General features: G+C 52.4%; 1 protein-coding gene across 2 annotated transcripts; it reads right to left on the reverse strand.

Moving 5' to 3' along the window:
• Nucleotides 1-266: 266 nt before the first annotated feature.
• GATA3 (GATA binding protein 3) lies at nt 267-20717 on the reverse strand. 2 transcript variants are annotated; one of them, XM_008268070.4, is made up of 6 exons: nt 20382-20717; nt 19376-20000; nt 16417-16953; nt 11118-11260; nt 6866-6991; nt 267-2388 (listed from the first exon to the last, which is right to left on the reverse strand). In XM_008268070.4, exons 2-6 carry the CDS (start codon nt 19614-19616, stop codon nt 2104-2106), a joined length of 1332 nt encoding a protein of 443 aa, XP_008266292.1. In that variant the 5' UTR covers nt 19617-20000; nt 20382-20717; the 3' UTR covers nt 267-2103. The 2 variants fall into 2 exon arrangements, with proteins under 2 accessions (XP_008266292.1, XP_002717407.1); XM_002717361.5 differs by having other exon boundaries at nt 11118-11263.
• Between the last annotated feature and the right edge of the window lie 1159 nt (nt 20718-21876).

The raw sequence follows: 21876 nt of genomic DNA on the forward strand, positions 1-21876 counted from the left end.
GAGATACTGAGTTTGGGATTTGTCTATTTAGGTCTCCCTCCTTCCCAACCCCAAGAATGTCCAGAATTTGAACTCCTTGTCCTTAAGCTAAGAGGGCTCTAACTCAGATCTCTTCGTGAGGAAAGCAGGTGGCGAACCCTGAGATCCTGGGCCGTCCCAGCAACTCTCCCATGCCGAACGTGGCAGCAGATGACTCTTGCCTCAGCAGCAACTGGAACCGACACCCGAATGGCAGGGCATTAATTAGGAGCCAGTGAGATCTCCACTTGCATCTCAGTAATTCGCTACTCCTTTATTTCAACATTTAGCTTTAGGTTTAAAATATTTGCTAAGAAAGCAGAGAGGCGATTAACAGATTTTTTAAATGTGTGCCATCGTTACACATTCTGTCAACAGCGTAAAAGGAAACTATACAGCATCAGTTACAAAATGGTTATGTCAGGTTTCGCAAACATTTCAATAAACCCTTTGCTGTGGTGCTATTGGACAGTAGAAAAGCAAAGCAGAAATGAACGAGAGCAGCCCAGCTCTTACAGTGCCGAGAAACCCACCGGCTGCAGCTTCAGCCTGAGACTCTCGGGCAGTTCTCCCACTTCTCCTTCCAGGTAGCAAGGAGAGCAGACAGAGAGAAACTGCAGCTCCCTAGGGGGAGGCCAGAAGTGAATCCAACCCCAGGATACAGTCCTCGGGGCTGCTTCTAGAACTGCAAATACTCCCAGCTTCCCAAAGGCATAGATGTTGACTATCTGGGTGGGGGTTACTAGCATTGTCTCCCAGGGAATAAATTAATGTTTAAAAAAAAAATCCTTATTTTTAAAATTAGCTAGAGCTACCAGATTCTCTAAGAGCTTGGCCACCACTTGGATACGATGTTATTATTTTAAAATACTTTATTATGATTTTTATAGTATTATTCCAACAGACTGTATTAAAGGCAATGATCACTAACACAGAACACGACAGGGGCTGACAGCCAGGCAGCTCTCAGAATACGTGGCCTGCAGGGCCAGGGTCCTGACATGCATACGGGTAGTTCATACACGGCTACCCTCAAAGCACAGGCTGCAGAAGTGAATGAGAAGACAGATACTGCTGTACCTCAGAAGCTATTTAATAAATATCATCCGAAACCAAAATGGAAAAGAAACCCTCCAGAGCACAACCACCTTAGGTCAACTGAATGTTATCTAGTTTATTCAACCAAAAATGGAGAGAGAGGGAAAATATTAAAACAACAAGAACAAAAGAGAGAGAGAGAGAGGAGAGAGAGGAGAGAGCGCAATTCTTAACACTAGCAGTAAATAAATTTGTACAACAATTCAGTCTGTATAATAGGATGAAATAAATCTACATCTTTTCTTATTTCGGTGCTTTGAATTATACATACAAACATCAATTACAGGGACTTATTCACAAAGCATGTAGGCCTAGAAGCAACACTCCACACCCCTCGGTGACCAAGTGCAAGTCTTAACACTGGTTGCCCGGGAACTGGTTTCCTTCGCAGAGGCCCACAGCTTTGGACGAATGATTTCGCCTACGACATTTTTCTCTTATTTCTTTTTATCTTTTTTTTCTTTTTTTCTTTTTTTTTCCCCCCTCTTAATGCATCAAACAACTGTGGCCAGTGAAAGGAAACAAAACTGGCAGTCTGTCCATCTGGATTCAGACCTAGTTTCTTCTTAACTTCTGTGTATATCCCCTATGTTCCTTAAAACTCTCCGTGTCCTTCATGCTTTTGTTATAGCTACCCAGGTGCAGCAAAGTCTCCCTCGAATGTACAGTATTTCTTACAATATAAGTTATATGCAATGTTCAGCGTTTTTTATTTATTTTTTTTTCACAGCACTAGAGACCCTGTTAAATAGGGAATATGAGTCTGAATGGCTTATTCACAAATGGGATCCAGATTCAGTGGTCGCAACAGAGACACCGCAGTGAGCTCCTTTGCCAAAGCGGCAACCATCGTTTCGCTTTCTGCCTTCGAAATCACGTATCCGTCGCGTTGAGGCTTCATGATACTGCTCCTGCAAAAACGCAAGTAGAATAGAAGGGATCGGAGGGGCTCTCTCGCTCAGAGACCTGTACACGGCGGGCCGGGCTCTAGCCCATGGCGGTGACCATACTGGAGGGATGGTGAGGTCCGAAGGAGAGGCTGGACGGCGGGTGCATCGGCGTGGGCGTGGTCAGCATGTGGCTGGAGTGGCTGAACGGGGAGATGTGGCTCAGCGAGGACATGTGTCTGGACAGGGCGGCCGGGTTGAACGAGCTGCTCTTGGGGAAGTCCTCCAGCGTGTCGTGCACCTTTTTGCACTTTTTGGATTTGCTAGACATTTTTCGGTTTCTGGTCTGGATGCCTTCCTTCTTCATAGTCAGGGGTCTGTTAATCTAAACAAAGATCAATTTTTTGGTTTTTTTTTTTTACTTTTTTTGCTGCCTTTGAAAGGGCACAGGCTTTCTCCTACACCGACAGGGTTCCGCCAGCCTCCCCAGGCCAGGCATCTGTTTCAGTTTCAGTCACCCCTTCCTCTCCGCCCACCCCCCACCCCCCACCCCCCACCCCCCACCTTCTCGAAGGCTTCCTTCTCAAAAAGACAAGTCCTACCGAGTAGGTGGGGGAGGGGCGTTCTGACCATCAGCCTCCAAGGCTTCCTGACACCAAGGGATCATAGGTGGGGTGCCCCACCGAGAACTCAGCAGCATCAAGAATTTGGGGAGCACGACCTGACACTGTAGCACAGGGGGTTGAGCCACCGCTTGTGACTGCCACTATCCACTACCCGGGTGCCAGTTGAGTCCAGCAGCTCCACTTTCAAACCAGTTCCCTGCTAATGATGCACCTTGGAAAGAAGCAGCAAATTTCCTGAGTGCCACGGCCCCCGCTGGGGGAGACCCGGCTGAACTTGACTCCCAGCTTCTGCCTGGCCCAGACCCAGCCATTGTGGCCATTTGGGGACTGACCCAGCAGATGGAAGATCTCTCTCTCTCTTTCTCGCAATCTCTCTGTGTCACTCTGGCTTTCAAATAAATCCTCAAAAAATAATAATAATAATTTGGGGGGAAAACTGTCCTCAGGGAACTCCAAGGGCCCATCCAGTATGATTATATTTTTCTGGTAGCTGAAACAGTATAACTTGTTTTGTTTCTTTACACTTTCCTTAGAAGAGTTAAGGCACCTGGCCTAGTGGTTAACATGTCCACATCCCATATCAGTGCCTGGGTTCCAGCTCCACCCCAGATTCCAGCTTCCTGCTAATGTGCACCCTGGGAGGCAGCAGGTGATGGTTCAAGTGCTGGGGTCCCTGCCACCCACATGGGACACCCAGATGGAGTTCTGGGCTCCTGGCAGAGCCCTGGCTGCTGTGCCCATTGGAGGAATGAATGAGCAGATGGGAGTTCTGTCTCTCTGCCTATCGACAACATTTTTTAAAAATAATAAAATAAAATAAATAGTTTGTGAGAGTAGAGGCTACTGAATAATCTTCAAGAGGGAAATACTGTTCTGTCTACTGATCTGATAAAGCTGTCTTTGGACTTAGAGAGCACTGCCCACGTCATCAATCTCTTAAGTGTTTATCTGCCTTGGAGGAACAGTGACTATAATGGCCTGCTAAGTAGGAGTTGCCTCCCTTCCATCCCCCGCCTTTGCACAATGAGAACTGCCCGTAAAAGCTGCCCCTGGCATTTGCGTGCATGGAGGTCGCGCCTTTCCTGGCTGGCCCACACCACCCACCAGCACTGGAGAGCTGCTAGTGCTGACTCCTCACTCCTAACGAGGCAAACAGCCACACGGCCGATCAGCAAGTATTGAATGCCCACTTGGGCTGTGCCAAGCACCATGTTAGCAAGAAAAATGCTCTTGTCCTGCAACAGAAAGAGCAAGAAACCGAAGACAGACCCTCACTCTGAGGACCACTCGACTTCACCCCCTGAGACAGACTACTACCCTCGCCCCCTCAATCAACTCATTTGTCTGGGCTCTGGGGCCCAGACTCAAGAAAAGCGACTCTATAAAGTAAACAGAGGCTAGTCCCCACGTGGAGACAGTGTCAAATTAACCTTGACAACAGAAATCCACGAGCAGCCAACTGCATATCTGCCCATTTCCCGGTGACACGCAGCAGAGACCCCAAGAGTCCATGTCTGGGTCCCAGTCATTCCCGACTTCTCGGAGGCAACAGGTGCTTCCAGCAGAGTTCTCAAGGGCAGAGAAAGGGGTCCCCTTAGCTCCAGGCTCTCCCAATTCCCAACGCTAGAAATGACAATTAAGGAACTAAGGATCCAGTCGGCTATGCTGCCGAGAGGCTGAGCTGTGATGTCCCACGTGGAGGCCCCACACTGAAGCTGACACCTATTTACTCCTGCACCAGAAAGGGTACGTGGGGCAGAGGAGGAAGAGCTGAGGAAGGTCACGGCCGGGAGAACATCTCAGGGCTCCTTCCTCAAAGTTACCATGGAGATAAAGAGGCAGCCTGCAGAGATGACGGGAATCTACTCCCACATCACATCTCCCTCAGATAACGTCTGGATACACCAGCCTCTTACTCGGGTATCTAGATATACACAGCCAGATATCGAAATATAGTATCTGGTTACACAGAGAGCCACACAGCCCCAGATAACTAGTCACAACACCACCCAGATACACTGATGGCGAGATAGGCAGTTATCTACACACCTAGATAAGGAAGGAAGGAAATTATGGTATACACGTACTGATATCTGGATGGGCAGAACAACACAGGACACGATGAAAATGTTAATAGATTATTATCTCTCACGGTTAAATACCCAGAAATCGCCTCCTTTAACAAGCTAAGCCAGGGAAGACAGGAAAAGCCAACTTGAGGACAAGTTGCTTCTCTCTCCTAGGCACAGGAGCCCAGCTACAAAGGCGTAAACGTATTGAGACCACACACTAGTGAGACCAGATCTCATCACGGCTAACTAGTCAAAAAAACTATATATATATATATATATATATATATATATATATATATATATATATATTTACATGGCTAATTTCCCATAATTCCTACTTTCCATGGAAGTAGGAAAGAAATACACACATGTACACTATTAGTGATGATTCTGTTATATCCTGAAGTTAGAGAGGGTTTAGTTTCAGATGATTCTCCTATTAATCTTGATAGTACTGAACTCCCAGGAAAACCTGCTACTCTAAAATCACTCCTCACTCTTCCTCTTTATTATCAGCCTCGTCACGGTGCAAATGCGTCTCGATTTTCTGAGTCATAATTTCTTCAAGCAAGACTGAAATAAAAATCATCTCTGCCCTGTCTACACCAGGGGTCTATCTCAAGCCGGATCATAATCGAGAAGCCAGAAAGTTCTTGGAAAGCCATAAATTACAGCCCCCAAAATATCTTGATGGGCTGAGCTGATGCTGGCTTAGCTAATGAACACAAATGTCCCCTAATCTTCCAGATTTGAATCACAAATCTTATCTCCCCTGCAAGTGACAAAATTTCCCAAAATGAAAATAAGACGTGAGTTTAACTGCTGGGGAATGTATACAGCACAGTTTCCAAGATCTGAGGGAGAAACGAGGTCAAATTTAAGACTCCAGGTTTATGAGCACTAGGCACGGCATGGGGATGGAGTCACAGAGGGGGTGACCCTGTGGGCAGGAAGCTGAGCAGGCCGGGTCCCTGGGAATCGTAGCAACCTGCTCCCCAAAGTCACCCTGAGAAGGTCTCTGTGACTCAAAGCTTCTCACCACACGGCTTCCTCCTCAGTGCCCAGATGCTCCTGGTAAGACAAGTTTACTGCCAGAACTGCCCCAAGCAAAAATCCCTGCCTCTTCCCAATTCAGTCTCAGACTCTGCCAAAGTCAGGTTGGCAAACAGATGCCAGGAGAATTAGAAAACGCTAAGGGGAGAGAAAGAGAGAGAGAGCGAGCAGAGAGAGAGACATGTCCATTGTCTTCTGCAGGACTAATGTAAACTTGAGGCCTCTTGGGGACTCACAACCTGTCGGCCAGCAAGAGTTGTTTGAGGGAGGGGGAGAAAATTACCAAACTTTTTTTTTTTTTTAAGGCAAAGATATTTTTAAAACTGGGAGGAGCCGAGACCAAAAGATGAGAAAAGAGCCCGCTCGCCCAGGTGACTGGCAACTCCCCCGCCAGCATGCTACCCACGGAGAGAAAGCTGGGTTTCTTTTCCCTGCTCTGACACCATCACACGCGTCTCCTTCCTTAGGAGCTCTGCATGCGAAAGCTGGTTAGGACAAAGACATCAGATGAAATCTCTCAGACATTTCATTTCATGCCTTTTAAACAGAGAATGCATTTAAAATTCCTAGCACAGGTCTCGCCAAGACTTTTTCTCCCTCAGTAACTGGATCGGTCCTCTCTCCTCTCTTGGTTGCAGGAATGCCTGTGCCACGCATGACAATTCTATTACCTTTCCCTCTCCTCCTCACACACGCTCTCTTTCCCTTTTTGCAAAAAAAAAAAAAAAAAAAAGTTGAAATGAAAGCAAACAGCAAAACATACCCCGGTGACATTTTTCGATGTCCAAGGGGAAGATTTTTTTTTTCCCCTTCCAAACCAGATGGGCCCACCACGCGTATCAGATTGCCACACTGCAGGTCACGTGTTCAAAACACCCCAAGCGAGTCATGTTGCTCGCTCTCTACAAACTCCTTGGGAATCTGCAAGGCTCAGTTCAGCAAAGTCGTTTTCTCAACTAGATCCTACAGCATTCATTGTAGGGGCCGGTGGTTTGGCCCCAAAGGAGAGAATCTAAACAGAGCATGGGTTCTGAAAGGGGCGACCGTGCCACCTCTTACCAGGCGTCTCCCTAAAAGCAGCCCCAGTGGTGCCGCTCCCCGTCCCACTTACATTGTGCAGCTTGTAGTAGAGCCCGCAGGCGTTGCACACAGGGTCCCCATTGGCATTCCTCCTCCAGAGGGTGGTCGTCGTGGTCTGACAGTTTGCACAGGAAGTCCCGGCTCTCCTGGCTGCCGACTGGGATGGCAAGGGGAAAGGCGGGGGAGGGGGGAGAGAGGGAGAGAGAGAGAGAGAGAGAGAGAGAGAGAGAGAAGCAAATCAAAACAAATGTTAAATGTGCAGTCATCAACACCATGCAGACAGGCTTTACCAAAAAAAAAAAAAAAAAAAGCCAAAGAAAGAAATTCTCATTGAAATCAAAACTAGCAAGTAGCCCACATGAAAGTTATAAAGATCCCCAAAAGCTGCCTTCAGAAGAGAATGGCAGGCAATCCACTGGATGGGAGTGGGGGGACCCAAGTGACGAGGTCAGGGTTGAAGCTGCTGATCTCCAGGGCAACCAGCGTCACCTCCCTGGCACTGTCACTCTCCCCCTCCCTAGCCTAGCAAGTACACCAGTGGGTTAAGGGGTGTGGGTAGCAACTTCCCATTAGCCAGACTGATTTTGGGCACCAGCCTTTCCAGCTGTCTCATTCACCAAGCCCAAGCCCACAAGAAGTCTTTGACTCCCAAGAGGATCTGTCGTCACACAGGCTACAAGACAGAGGGACAGCCCAAGCAGCACCAGCACTGTCACAGGATGTCTGTGCATGCGAGCGGCACACACTCCCGGGAGGCAACATTTAGGAGGCACCAAGCAGGACACCCTGGAGAACCTGCAGCAGACCCAAGTGTACAGAGCCAGCACCCTCAGACCCTGGGACAGTCGCCCTCACTCTCTCCTGGTGACCATCGGGGACTGAGACAAACTCCAACAAATACAGAATTGTTGCTATTCAACAGGAGCCCTGGCTCCCCTCCTCCTGCTCTTATCTCATTGCACCTTCGTGAAATTAGCTATTTCCTATTTTGCTGTTCACTTAGCAGAATGCTCGCAGGTCAAACATTAGTCTCAACTTGAATTTCAATTCCTTGGCGGTGGCCCTGCTTCCATTTCCTCTACAAAAGGAGACTTTCACTTTCCAACACATTCGAGTTTCTCAGGGAGTTATTCTCCTTGTCCATATTAAAAAAAAAAAAAAAATTAGACTAAAAGGCTGTTGAAAGAAAATGCGAGTTGAGTCACTTCTAACATGCACCTCTCTCTCTCTTCCTCACCTCCCCTCCTTACAAAGGATTTTAACTGCAAAATTATCCCTGCTCCTGGCCTCAAAAATATTTATCAAGGAAGGGGGAGGAATCCAGGTAGTTTTTAATCTGTGATCAAGAAAGCGCTGCTGTGGTTATAAAACAGGCAAGGAAAGCTACCGGGATCCTGGTGTGTTTCAATACTGTATCAAGGGAAACTGTTGGGCCAGGCACCCAACGCTGCCAGACAGGGAAAACACAGTGGCAATCCTGAATTAACCAGACTGACTTCTTTTCTTTCTTTCAAAGCCACTAAATTGTTCCATAAATACTCTCCTTTGGGCTAGAAACAGCAGAGTGATCACTCTTTTTTTTTTTTTAAGTAACTTTTTAGCATTCCAAGGAACTGGACATTAAAAACAACCCCCATTTATCACAGGGGAAGTGTCTACTTTTCTGTTGTCTACTTCAAAAGTAACACACGAGGGGCACGAGGGGCCGAGAGCGCTAGTTCTCACTCCAAACCAGTACTTGGATACCTAAATAACTGATATGATTAGTGTGGTCTTCCCATAGTGCTTTTTTTCCTCTAAAAAAAAATATGCAGGGACAGTTGACTGATACGTCCTGAGGCCCTCAGACCTCCCCACCCAACAAATTCAAATGCAGAGTGCCAACGAGAAAATCGAGAAAATCGGTGCTGTCAGCGACGAAGGCCAGAGTGTAATTCCTTGCAGTGTACTGACAGTCACATAAACACAGGCGAGCTCAGAAAATGCCTCCGGTCCCACAGACTCCACGCAAACTTTAGACAGTCTCTCGAAGCCACTGTTTGGCTCCCTGGCAGGGACTATGAACAACAGCAAGAGCTCAGTGGACAGAACACCCTGCCAACACTGGGGGCAGGGGTGGGGACCGATGGAGCTTCCCTGGAGTCATTTCGTCTAGCTGCCGCACTCATTTAATTCCATGTCGCAAATTCCACAGAAGAGCTGGCTAGGTTATGGGCTGGGGGTGGTCTTTAGCTAACCTGCAAGTAGCAAACACAGGAATAGCAAGCTCTAACAACGGAGCTGGGGCAAAAGGACAGAAACACAGCAAAGGAAAAAAAAAAGATTCAGATGTTCAGAAGTCAAACATATTTAAGGAATTAAAAAACTATTTATCAAAGGTGTCGGTCTCCCTGTGTTATATAAATTCTAGGCAACTAACAACACCAAATTGCTCAGGGCAGCTGACTAAGAAAGAAAAGGCAGCTTAAAATGTGACAGCCAATGAATTATAAAATTAAGAGTAATTATTACTCAGAGTTCAAGAGGGTTCCTATAAAAACGAGGGGAGACAAAATGATGTAAGATGGGAGTAGAACCATCCTCAGCCATCTGTACAGACGGAAGAAGAAAACCCAAGAAAATGTCAAATGAACTCTTACTCATCAATTGGGTATTGTCCAAGAGTTTTACCCTCTCTGCTTTTCCCTTCTTTATCTGAACAACAACAACAAAAAAACTAATGGTACCATGACTTAGTTTTAACAAGAAGGTTTCTGTTGTTAGTTTTCTTCCTTTTTTTTTTTTTTTTTTTTTTTCATGACGGCCAGGTTTTGAGTGATTCAGAACATTCTTTTGTGGTGTGATCATACTCATTCAGTGCTCACACCTCCCGCCATATTTTTTTTTCAAACCCTTCTTGCTCTGGTATGTCCCAACATCTTGATGTTTAGGTTGGGGAAGCCGAGTTGTTGTTTATGAGTTATCTCTAGTGCTCAGATATCCGGCAGCTTTTTCCTAGGAAGTTAAGTTTCGCACATGCGAGCAAGGGGGAAAAAAAAAATACCAAACTACACGAGGAGAAGCAGGGGGGAGGTTTGAGAAAGCTGGAGAAGAGGGCAAAGATCATGAAGAATAAAGCGGAGAGAGCTAGGGTTGCCAAAAATTAAAGTCATGTGGGCACTTCCATCCCTAGAAAGCTTTCCCTTTTTCTAAAGAGGATATGAAAGGTGTTGAGTTGCACTACGATCTGATGCGGAGGACAAATTATTCTTTAAAAAGAATACAGGGGCAGATTCCCCCCCCCCCCAATGTGACGGATGCTAATTCATCCATTAATCTCCACTGGGAAATCCCCCCCTCCCCCTTTTGCTTGGTGAGAGAGCATGCTGATGTCCCGGCTGTGGTTAGAGCTGTCATCTGTCAGTTCTGTTTTTATTTGCCTCTGTCACGTTCACTCACCCATCCAACCTGGCCTGAGTGTCCCACAACACACTCTTCCAAGGGAACCCCTCCTGCTACTTCTCAAGTTCTCTCAACTACTCCTAATGCTCAAGATGTTTAAAAGTGGGGGGTGAGGGGGGAGAGGGAGGACAGAAAAAATATTAAAAAAAAAAAAAATGATCACCCTACGGACAGGTGTTCAGAGAGAAAATGAGACCAATTGCTAGGTGTGACCAAGAGGCAAGACAGGATCCACCAAGCTTTTCCCCCAGGAATTGAGGGACAACCTCAGTCCAACAGAGCAAGAAAAAACGAAGAGCAGTGCAAGAGGCTGGCTGCTGCTGCTGCTTCTGAAATGCAGTGAGTCGCTCCCATCCATCTCAAAGAACTAGCACAAGAAAGTCACCCAAAGCTTGCCCAGACTATGACATCGCCCCTCTGCGCCCACCTTCTACTGCAGGAACAAGGTCTAGGTGGTTCCCGGGGCTTTCCGCTCAATCTGCATGCTAAATGACTTGTCTGTGCAACAGGGATCATCAATGCATCTTAAGTCAGCAGTCCTGGAACCACTGACACAATTAGCCTATTAGAGAATCTCTGTCAGATTTGATAACTGAGATGTCAGCCTTTTTAAAACTTGGAGAAGTAGCTTAAGAAATACGCAGACACACAAAAATAGTTTTTCTGTATATCTAACTTGAAAACAGGGGAAAGGAAAAAAAAAAAAAAAGCCAGTCCCAAGCAAGCTGACATGATTTTGAGCAGCCCTGCCAATTTCCTGTAGAAAGGCGACCTTCCTGCAGGGCGGAAATGCAATCCACAAATGGCGAGGATGGGACGGCTCCTTCCCAGGCAGAACTTACCAGCCTTCGCTTGGGCTTGATGAGGGGCCGGTTCTGTCCGTTCATTTTGTGGTAGAGCCCGCAGGCGTTGCAAAGGTAGTGCCCGGTCCCATCGCGCCGCCACAAGGGGGTCGAGGTCGCCCCGCAGTTCACACACTCCCTGCCTTCTGAAAACAAGAACACGGATAAGTCACTTCTGGAAGGCAGACACACTGAAAAGCGACACGCGAAGAACGAGCGGAGAGGAGGAAAGCTCAAAACTCCCCTTGCTTGCTGACTCCTCGTTTGGGGGGCACATGTGCACCCCTGAGACGCCCCCCACTAAGGAACAGCAGAACCATTCTCCTATACGGCCACACATCGCAGCGGAAGACGGCAGGTGCAGAAATAGCAACGGAACCCTGGCCTGATAGGCAAGACCAAGCTGACCCACGGGGGAAGGCCGATTCCAAGCGGAAAGATTTCCCCGGGAAAATGCTGAGCCAAAAGCAAAGACACCCCCTTCCACGTCCCTCAAAGAAGACAAAGGCACCCCGCGGTCAGCACTGGCTCTGTCTATGGGGATTGATTAAGTAATGAAGATGAGGATGGAAGAAGATGAAGCAAAGGCAAGATAGATAACACAGACCGATGTGCAGACTGATGGATGGGCGGACGGGCTGCAGCAGCTACGGCCTCAGAGTTCACTTCCAAGAAAATCAGAAATGTCCCTGGCTATGCGTTAACACTTTTACGGCTCTCTTCTCCACGGCTTACCACTCCAGCCCCAGCCTGCCAGCCCAGGGGCTGTGGAAGGGAAATACAGTGTAAACTGTACTCAGGGGCTCTGGAGGAGGAGGAGGAGGAGGAGGAGGAGGAGGAGGAAGGGGAACCTACACAGAAGGGAAGGGAAGGGTCGAGCAGGACAGGGTGCCGATCAGAGGAAGACCTAGAAACCAGAGCAATCAACACAGAAGGGGCTCTTGGCCAGCTCATTACCCAAGGCCTGCCTGCCGCTTCTGCTTCCAAAAACACAAACAAGCAAAATAAACAGAAAACTGGCCAGGGCCAGGTTCAGTTGATTGCCATTCACTCCTACAGCCAGGGCAGCAGAGTGACCCAAGACGCCCGCCCTCCCCCCAGAAAGGTCCCTGGCCGAGTCCTTTAGGGCACGGGGAGGTGTGCTCACTGATTTCTTTCCCACTAACTCCTGCAAGAGGACGCTGCCTTCTGGAAGACTCTCCTCCACTTCCAGGGTCGGGGGAGAGGGCTCAGGGGCTGGGACCCCGATTCCTGCAGGACGCAAGCAGCTCGACTCATGTTGGTCCCCCCAGAGAGGGGTGACCCAGGGGATAGGAGGGAAGACACCAGACAGGGACCAGGGGAAGAACGAGGGCCCCTCAAGAAGATTCTGGATTCAGCGATTAATCAATGACCGCCAACCGACCAGGAAGACCGGAGCGGCATGGGGAAGAGAAAGTAGAAGGTGTCGGGGAATTCTAACCCGCTCTAAGAGAAGGAAAAGTCGGCCCGGGCAGCCCAGGGACCGCCGAAGCCTTTGAGAACCCCCACCCCCCACCCAGAGCAAGCATGAGGGAACCAGGGCTTCGGCCTTCTCCAGGGACAGGTTTTGCAGGAGAGCTGAGAACAAGAGGGTCCCACCCACTCTCTGCTGAGTGTCAAGTCAGGGCCCAGTACTTTTCTGGTCTTATTTGTTGCTCCAAAATTTTCTTGAGGAGTTCCAAGAATTTTTTTTCCCTCCAGCTTCCAAAAGGGGGTCTTAAGTCTTCCAGGGTGTGGGGGTCCTACAGAGAATTTTCGCCAGGTCTAAGAGCCCCTACAAGTGATAATACTATTCAAATGCCTTGCCCTCGGGGCCTGTCGAGACATTCCAAGGTGCCAAAAGCTCTTCTCAGCTCTGGGGTTGTACACCTTTCGTTTTGGGGGTCAGGAGCCCCCGGGAGGCCTGCAGGAAAGAGGAGTGGGCGAGGAGGTGCCAGCTGCAGCCCGAGCTCAGAGGCCGCAGGCCCTGGTACTCCTGCGTCCCAAGCGGGCACTGGGGTAGCCCCATCTGGGGGCAGCAGCACTAACCCTGATCCAGCTGGGGCTGCCAAGCCCACTCCCCAAATCCTGCCCAGACAAGGCTCTTGATGTGATGTTCCTGTCCCACACACCACACACACACACACACACACACACACACACACACAGGCACAGGGGGTTCCCGGCACCCTGGCACTGCGGGGGCGGGCAGGGGGACCCCCAGCTGCTGCAATCGCTCTGATTTCCTTTCCTTTTTCAAGCAGGGCGGAGGATGGCAGCTTCCTTTTCAGAAAGCTAGCGACAGACACCACCTCTTGGGGAACGCTCTGCCCACTGGAGCAATTTTCTGTCCCGATTCACTTCGCAAGTTTGCGATGGCCTTGTGTGGGCTTTTCTTTCTCTTTCCTCCTTGCTGCCTCTAGTCTGTCACTTCAGCAAACAGGCAATTTTCCTAATGGAGGCCCCTGGCTCTTCTCCTGCTGTCTGTCTGCCCTGTCCTCAGCACCCTGCCTACTCCGAGGTGCTCAGACAGACACCTTTCTCTTCCGTGACAAGAACCACAGAGCTGGGAGGCCGCTTGCCATTTAACAGCCATTTTCAAGCGGCCCTTGGCTCCCTGGACTGCAACTCCGCCACCAGGCAATGTGAACAGGGTAGGAACAGAGCAAGGAGATGGCTCACTGGAAGGTGGAGGAAGGGGCCCAGAGCCGGGGTGGGGGGAAAAAAGGTTGGAGAGCTAAGACATGGCTCTTTTGCAAAAACAAAAACAAAAAATAAAAAAAAACAAAACAAAACAAAAAAGCAAACCAAAAAAAAAAAAAAAAAAAGGCTTTGTCTTTTGTGTGCATAGTGAGATCCCAGCACCGAAAGCCTGGGCGTTTAAGAAAGTAATAGGTGCCCTAACCACAGCTTCAACCGTTTCTCCAAAATGCAGCAGCAGCAGCAACAGCAGTCAGTCCCCTCCTTCAGCAAATGCTTTGCAAAGAGGTTTGAAAAAGAAAGAAAAGAAAGCAACCACTAAAACCAAGAGAATCCCCCCCCCCTTCAAGAATTCCCACCACATCCACCCCTCTGCACACACACAGCCGGGGCTCCTGGAAACTTCCCTTCCACGCTCCCAGAAGTCCCCCACCCCCACCCCCACCCCCACCCCGGGCAGGTGTGAGGGCTCTGGGTTTGGAGGGCCGTGAAAAAGGCCTAGAAGGAGGAAGTAAAAGGTCCATCTCAATGGCCTCCTCCCTCTACCCTGCCGCGCCAAAAAAATAAAATAGGTGTCTAGGTATTTCCAGCCCCGGTTTAGGAAAACTACAGCTCTTTGCCCGCCCCCTCCTCCCTCCATGTTCAGTCTTAAGGAAAGACGGGAGAGAAAGAGAAGCACTGAAACCGAGGCAGAAAGTGCACCCAGAAATGAGGGCAGAGAAACCAGAGTCTTTGGGAAAAGTCAGTCTGTCCCCTCCCCCCCAACCGCCACCTCAGCCTCAGAGACCACGATCTCCCCCCTACCCCAACCCTCAGAGCTCTACCAGAAAAGAGGATTAAAAAAAAAACTGCAACCTCAAAATGCACAGGTTGGTTCTCTTTGCCTCCAGCCAAGTCTCCCTGCAACCCATTTCTCTCCAGCGCTCTGGCTGCCAGCCCCGAGGTCCCCGACAAGGCACCCCTGCCCGCCCTGCCACCAGCCAGTAGCTTGGCTCTGCGGCTCTGCCCTCCTCTCTCTCTCTCTCTCTCTCTCTCTCTCTCTCTCTGACTCCACGGCTAGCCCACCTCCCTCTCCCTGCTGCCTACTTTCATGTACTGAACACGCAGGTCTGAGTTTTGCTGTCAGCCTAACCGCATCCGGACTCTATTAAAGTTCCTGGCTCGGGATAAACAATGCAACTGTCGCGTGCAGCAGTCTGAAAATAATTGGATTAGCTAAAACATATCAACTAAATAGAGACAGTCCTGCTCAGGCAGTCGCAGTGAATGTCACCCTGGAAAAAAAAAAAAAAAAAACAACCCTGAAAGCCGATCTCATGGTCATTGGGCTCCCACAAGCCTGCCTCCCTTCGAAGTGTTTCAAAGGGGCAGCTTTCTGAGCTCCGCTTCGGGCCGGCTCACCTCGCCCTTCAGACACGGAGCCATTCTCTCTGTCGCTATCTCCCTAGGGTCTACACAGACAGAGGGCAGAGGCCAGAAAGACAGAGGGCAGAGGCCAGACAGTCAGAGCGGACCGGAGCCGAGCCGCCTACCCCCAAAACGGACGCGCCTTAGCAGACAGAACAAGAACCTTCACAAAATCGTGTGTCGCAAAGACCGTGACAGCCTTCTCGCCTAGAATCCCTCGCTCTCATCTGACTCAACTGCTTTGCTTAGAAACAAAATCGGTGAGGGATGATTTTATGTTTAAAGCAAACCTCCTGTGGGTGTGTGTGTGTGTGTGTGTGTGTGTGTGTTTGGTGAGTCTACACCAATAGAATAAACACGCAGCGGGGTCTCCAGCCAGAGTCTGCTTTTTGGGAAGAGGGTAAGCGGAGGAAGCAGAGCACACGCTCCCCTTTGAATGGATGCACACTCCTCCCTCGCCCAGCTTCCTGCCCTTGCAGGTAGGGAGCCCCACAAGGCACCACAGGTAGCTGACTGCCATGCAGTTGTTTCCCTAGCACACAGTGAGGTTCTCAGCAGCCCCCCTTGCCCAGCCACAGAATCTGGGTGCTGTTTTGCTAGGATCCCGCGTGCCCGACAAAATGTTCTGTGCTTCCACGTGGACGGCACCCACGTCCTACAGGGAACACTGCGCTCTGCTACCCACCCAGTGGCCCCCTTGGAGCTGGGCGGGAGAGCGACAGTCCCACTGATAAAGGCCACAGCAGGGTCACAGGAGGGACCCGTGTTTGTTTAGGTTTCAGGAGGTTTCGTTTTAGCATTAAACACTAAAGGCTTATTCCCATGGCCTTTATTCCATTTGGTCTTGGAAACCGACTCTGGCGTCCCAGAACTGTGTCTTGCTCCAGGCAGGAGCCCCCATAATTTTTGCTTTGTTTGTCTTTCCCCTTTCCCCGGCTCATTGTGGCAGGTTTGAAAGCAGATCCCACATTCCCTCTGCTTCCACAGCCTGGAATGAGATAGCAGAGGACACTCCCCATGCTTCTCCTCCCCAGCCGGGGGCCTGCAAAAACGGGTTAGAAATCCAGGCTGGGCAGGGCTGGGATTACCCATTCCCCGGGCTCCCCTTTCGGGTGGGCTCCCTGCTCGGCCTGGGATTCAGGGGCAAGGGGAGGCGGGCAAAGGCTTCCCGCAGGGAGAGGCGGTTTCCTACCTGTGCTGGACCTCGCCTTGGGCCGCGACTTACATCCGAAGCCGGTGGGGGAGCCGCCCAGCAGGCTGCTGGGCGGGAAGAGTCCGGAGCTGTATTCGGGCACGTAGGGCGGGTAGGTGGTGATGGGGTGGTGGGCCGACGAGGAGGCCCCGGCCAGGGCGGGCATGCTGCCGCGTGAGTGCGACGCCTCCAGCTTCATGCTGTCGGGCAGCGGCACCTGGTACTTGAGGCACTCTTTTTCGTCCTGCCGGGCAGAGCCGGCCGAGCCCGGAGTGGACAGCGACGGGTCCGGGGAGACGTCCTTCGGCGGCGTGGGCGGGAAGGTGAAGAGGTGCGGGCTGGAGTGGCCGGCCGACAGGGATGACGACGAGGCCGGGGGGTAGACGGAGAGCGGCCCCGGGGAGCCGTGGTGGATGGACGTCTTGGAGAACGGGCTGAGGTTCCAGGGCGAGGCGGTGTGGTGGCTGCCCAAGGCTTTCCCGCCGTCCAGCCAGGGCAGGGACCCGTGCAGCAGAGGCGGGCGGCACACCTGGCTCCCTGCAGCGGCGGCGGCGGCGAAGACACAGGCAGGGAAGGAGCGGGAGAGAAACACGCGGGTCAGAGCGGCCCTCGGACACACACCCGGGCACCCCCAGCCCCCAGGGTAGCAAAACCCCAAGCACCAACCGGGACCTGCGCTGGGGCTCACCCCGGGGGGCCCTGGCCAGCACACCTCGGGGTAGGGGGCAGCGGCTGTCGACTTCCCCTCCCACGTGGCTGTCCCATCAAATGCACTAAGGGCCTGAGCCTGCCACCAGGGAGGTGCCACGAAGGAGTGGAGAAGGGTCCCTTTGACTTACTGGCACCTACAGATAGGCCTCTAAATCACCTTCCCTGAGGTCCCTCTCCAGAACCTAACTTGATTTATTGGTTTCCTTCAATGGCCCAGAGTTTCCCATCCCGCCTTAATCCCAACCAGCCAGATAAGAGAGCCAGCTGTGAGTGATGAGGCCTGAGGAACCGAGCCCGGCCACACCAGGGCTCAACACCAGGAGCAGAACAACCCTCCCCCCCAATCCTATGCAGAGACGCCCAGCTCCCAGTAAGACTTGGGGAAGAAATAATGGCACATTTTAGGGTTCCTTCCAGAAACCGAATTTAGCACTCGCTCAAAATTCACAAGGATGCTTGGGACAGCCCTGAAATGGGATCTGCAATGAAATTCTCCTCACTCGGGCTGGTGGGAGAAAAGTTTCCAAAGCCGGACCCTGGCAGGGCAGTTTCTCCTGTTTTTCTCACCCTCCCAAAACCTATTGGGAAAGAAAAACCAAATAAGCCCCCGTTGGGTCCTCAAGACAGCAATTCCACTGATTCCACCGCTGAACGGTGTGACCGTTCACCTGAATCCCTGAGACACTGTGAATTTTAAACCAAGGACACCTCCTGCACTGAGCGATTTGGCCTTCATTGAAAGTACTCGCTTGTAAGGTGACCATAACTTATCCAAGAGCTCTCACTCAGAACAGAACAAACTACAAATGCAAACCACCGGCTTATAGATCTTTGCATCCAGCACCTGCCTCAGCAGTTGCCATTCTGTTCAGCCATTAAGAACAATACTGAAACTAAAATCATAAGAGAGAGGAAGGGGAGGGGGATGAGGGGGAAGGAGAGTTCTCTGAATACCAAGGGTTAAGATTCACATTATGCAGGAAGTAGAATAGTAAATAATATTAAGCCTGCATCGACCACATTTCCACTTAACTGCTGATGTGCACACGACCCAGGCGAAGAGCGCCCTATTCGCAGAAACCCTGGCGACAGCGGGGCACAGGACGCCTGCTGCCAGAGAGGCTGTGCCATCGGGCACCCAAGCCGGCTCTGGGTAGGGGCACCCAGGCAGACCTCGGCCTGGCTAGACCTCATGTTTCCTCCGGCCCCATGTTTTGCTCCTGTTTCTTCTTTAGGAAGATAAACTTTCAGCTGGGAACGTGTCAGAAGCTTTCCCAGCTAACTCTACAGGCCTGCGTTTGTTTCTTTTTCTTCCTTCCTTCCTTCCTTCTTTTTTTTTTTTTCCTTTAACTATCACAAATCTCCTAAACTTCTCAAGGTGAAAGGGTATGGGAGGAGGCATTTGGAATGGCTAAAAGAAACCCTGATGTGTCCTAAATCTAGTGTGAAAGCCTTATTATGGTACCGTGGTAGGCCTGACACAGGGTAAAGCAAGGGCTACAGGCAGGGAGGCAACCCGAAAGCCAAGAGGCAAGAAAATTCTGTGCAGCCGGGAATCCCGGACACCTGAAATCCCTCAAAATGAAGTCTTTCCTCCTAAAACCCCTTCAAAGCCCCAGAGTTCCATTTTCAAAATCAAGAGGCAGGAAACCTGCCTGCAAACCACTAGCCTATAAAATGCACGAGCTTCGCGGGGTTGCAGGGAAAAGGCCACAGAGGGGTGTGAATACATAAAACTCCTGGGCCTCTCTGAAAATCAACGCCGAGAGAAACAAATGGAGCCAGGCGCCCTGAAGCCCCCACCTAGGAAGAACTACGGGGGCGGGGGGTACCAAGGGTGCGCGCGGAGCCGCTGGGGAGGACCCGAGCCCGAGGCCGCCCGCAGAGGCAGAGCGCGGGCGCCGCGCGCCTGGACCTCCCGCGCCGCGCAAGCTGCTGCTGCACCGGGGCCGGAGGGCTGCAGCTCAGCGCCCGCCAGGTGAGCGCCAGGCCCTGGGGAGAGACCGGCAGCCGAGAGCCGCCTGCTGCCACGCTCTTTAAAAAACACACTCTCTCGACAAGCGACACGGCCTCCTCGCCCATTTCCGGGCCCGTCGTTTTTTGTTTTTTTGTGTTTTTTTTTTTTCTTTTCTTTTCTTGTAAATGAACCAGTAACTGCACCTGGGGGCTTTCGCTCGGTGTCTCGGCGGCGCCAAGTCCGTCCCTCCCAACCTCCCTCCATGCCCGGGGGCGCGGGTGTTGGACTCACCGTGGTGGGTCGGAGGGTACCTCTGCACCGTGGCCCTGACGGAGTTTCCGTAGTACGGCGGGACGTGGTTGCCTTGCCCGTCGATGTTAAAAAGTACATCCACCTCCTCGGGCAGCGGGTACTGCGCCGGGTCCATGTACGAGTGGCCGAGGCCCGGGTGGTGCGTGTCCGGGTGCTGCCCGTTGAGGACCGCCGGGTGGTGGTGGCTCACCCAGCGCGGCTGGTCCGCCGTCACCTCCATGGCCTCGGCTGCGCTCGCGCCCTCTGGCCGGGCCGGGAACCCGCGCGCGGAGAGGGAGGGCGGTCGACCTGGGAGGTCGCGGGGCTCCTGCCGTCGGCGGGCGGGGAGAGGGGCTCCTTTTTTTTTTTTTTTTTTTTTAGTGATTTGTTTTCACCGGAGCAGTGGGAAGGCTGGGGAGGAAAGGAGAGCAAACGGAAGGAGTTGGAGGACAAAAAATCTTGGAGGGGTAATTTAGCAAGAAGAAGAGGAAAGGGAGAAAAAATCCAAAAACTAGGTACGGCGGGATGGAAAAGGGAGCGAAGGCGCTGGGAGTCCGCGGGGGAAGCTGCTCTGCACCTGGGCTCCTCCTCAGAGGCTCCGAGCCGGACTCTCTCCTCGGCTCACCTGCAAGGGAAGAAGGGAGAGACGTGGATGAGCCCGCGGGTCCTCTAGCACCTGAAGTTGCTGTTACGGCACCACCTCCCCCGCGGACGGACGCGCACAGCGCGCGGGGGACGCCTCCCGCGGATCAAGCGGAGGGCCCCGGGACATCCCCGCACCGGGTTCGCGGGAGCCCGGGACGCCTTTGCAGGACAAGTCCCCCTTCCCTCGGGGACACCAGTCCCGGGACCTTGCTTCCAGCTCTCGGGAAGCTCTCCAAGAGCAACGAGTTGCGTTTTTAAAACCAAACAAAACAACACAAAAATAAGTCTTCCCAAGTGGAGAAAGTAGGGGGGGGGGGTGGAGAATCAAAGTTTAAAAAAAAGAAGTCACCAGTATACCAACCTGGGTAGCGAGGAGCAAAGAGGAAGAGGAGGAGGAGGACGCGTGCGACCTGCCCGGCCAGATTGCGTGGCTCACTCTGTCTCGCTCTCCGTCTCTCTCTCTTTTCCCCTCTCTCCCTCGCTCAGTATTTTTTTTTTTTTTACAGGGAATGCATTCTTTCTGAAAGTATCAAGACGGCGCCAGGCAGCTCAGTGTTCGCAGACAGCTGTGGCGCGACGCAACTTAAGGAGGTTCTAGTGTCATCCGCGCCGGGGGGGAGGAGCCTGGCTGCTGGCGAGGAGGGGACAGGATCCCCAGCACCAGGAAACTGCAACCCAAACCGGCTCCAGGGCTGCGCCCCCACCCCCCGCCCGCCGCCGCCGCCCCTCCCCCGCCGCCCGCCGCCGCTGACCGGAAAGGGGCGCCGCGGAGGGCGGCCGCGGGCCCAGGGGGCGGGCGCGCGGGGGATTCGTGCTCTGGCCCTTTAAATGTGGCTCGGGCTCCCGCCGCTGCACTCGGGCTCGCGGGGACGATTCGGTCCCGGTGACACCGGCCTGCCCCATTCATAAAGTTGCATTGCCACAGACTTTTTTTTTCCCCCCCAAAAAACGGGCAAACTTTTATTGAGGATTTCACTCCTGGCATTTGGGAGACGTGTAGCAGTCAGGAACTACGTGCTGTCACAGGGATCAGAAACCACAGTGTTCACGTCCAGGTGCAGTTTTTTTTTTTTTTTTAAGATCGGACTCCAAGCGGAGGGGCAGTGCCTTTGCTCAGGAGTTTTTGCTGCCCACCGTGTGCCTATGCCTGGGGGACGAGGTAGGGTCGGGCAGCCGCCTCTAACGCACCGGCGCACGCTCGGCCTGCGGCGCCGTCCTCCGAACACCTGGCGTCGGTGGCCGACGTGCGCTCTGGGCTGCACTGACAGCAGTATTGGGTGCCGGCTGCGCGACCCTACCTCGTCCCCCAGGCATACGGGGGACAGCAATAACTCGGTCTCCACTCCTAACCCAACTTTTTCCCCACGCCGCCCCGCCTGGAGCCCCACTTGACTCTGAACCCCGGCAGTTCCACCAGCCCCAGGGCCTCAGCCCCGCGCCACCGACCCTAACACCCATCAGGGGCCGCCGGGCGGGGACTTAGCAGCCACCTTGCTGCAGCCGCGCCGGCCTCCCGGCCACGCTCTGCCCAATGGGCAGCCCTGGGCGGAGGGAGCGTGGCTCGAGCCGCCCCAGCGAGGGGGGCGGGGTGGGGCGGGGCGGGACCCCGGGAGGGCCAATCAGCGGGCGAGGCTCCGGCCGGGCGGCGATTGGCCCGCCCCTCGGGCTCCAACCTCCTCGGCCCCGTGCGGTCTTTTGAGCCACTGCATCCCCTAGCGGCGCTGAGGCTCCTGCACCCGCCGGCCGGGGAACTGGCGGCTGGGGCGAGCAGGGGTCAGGCGGCAAAACCGGACTCCAGGTCCAGCGCGGGGCAATGTTGCGGTACAGGAGAGTGCGGGTTCTCCCGAGCGGGCTCT

Source organism: Oryctolagus cuniculus, chromosome 13 (genome assembly GCF_964237555.1).
Source record: "Oryctolagus cuniculus chromosome 13, mOryCun1.1, whole genome shotgun sequence".
NCBI lineage: Eukaryota > Metazoa > Chordata > Mammalia > Lagomorpha > Leporidae > Oryctolagus > Oryctolagus cuniculus.

Coding starts and splice junctions, on each gene's coding strand:
- GATA3 (XM_002717361.5), bottom strand. CDS start 19,616: ATGGAGGTGACGGCGGACCAGCCGCGCTGGGTGAGCCACCACCACCCG. Junction 16,954..19,375: donor GTACCCTCCGACCCACCACG/GTGAGTCCAACA, acceptor CCGCCGCTGCAG/GGAGCCAGGTGTGCCGCCCG. Junction 11,264..16,416: donor CAAGGCGAGGTCCAGCACAG/GTAGGAAACCGC, acceptor TCTTGTTTTCAG/AAGGCAGGGAGTGTGTGAAC.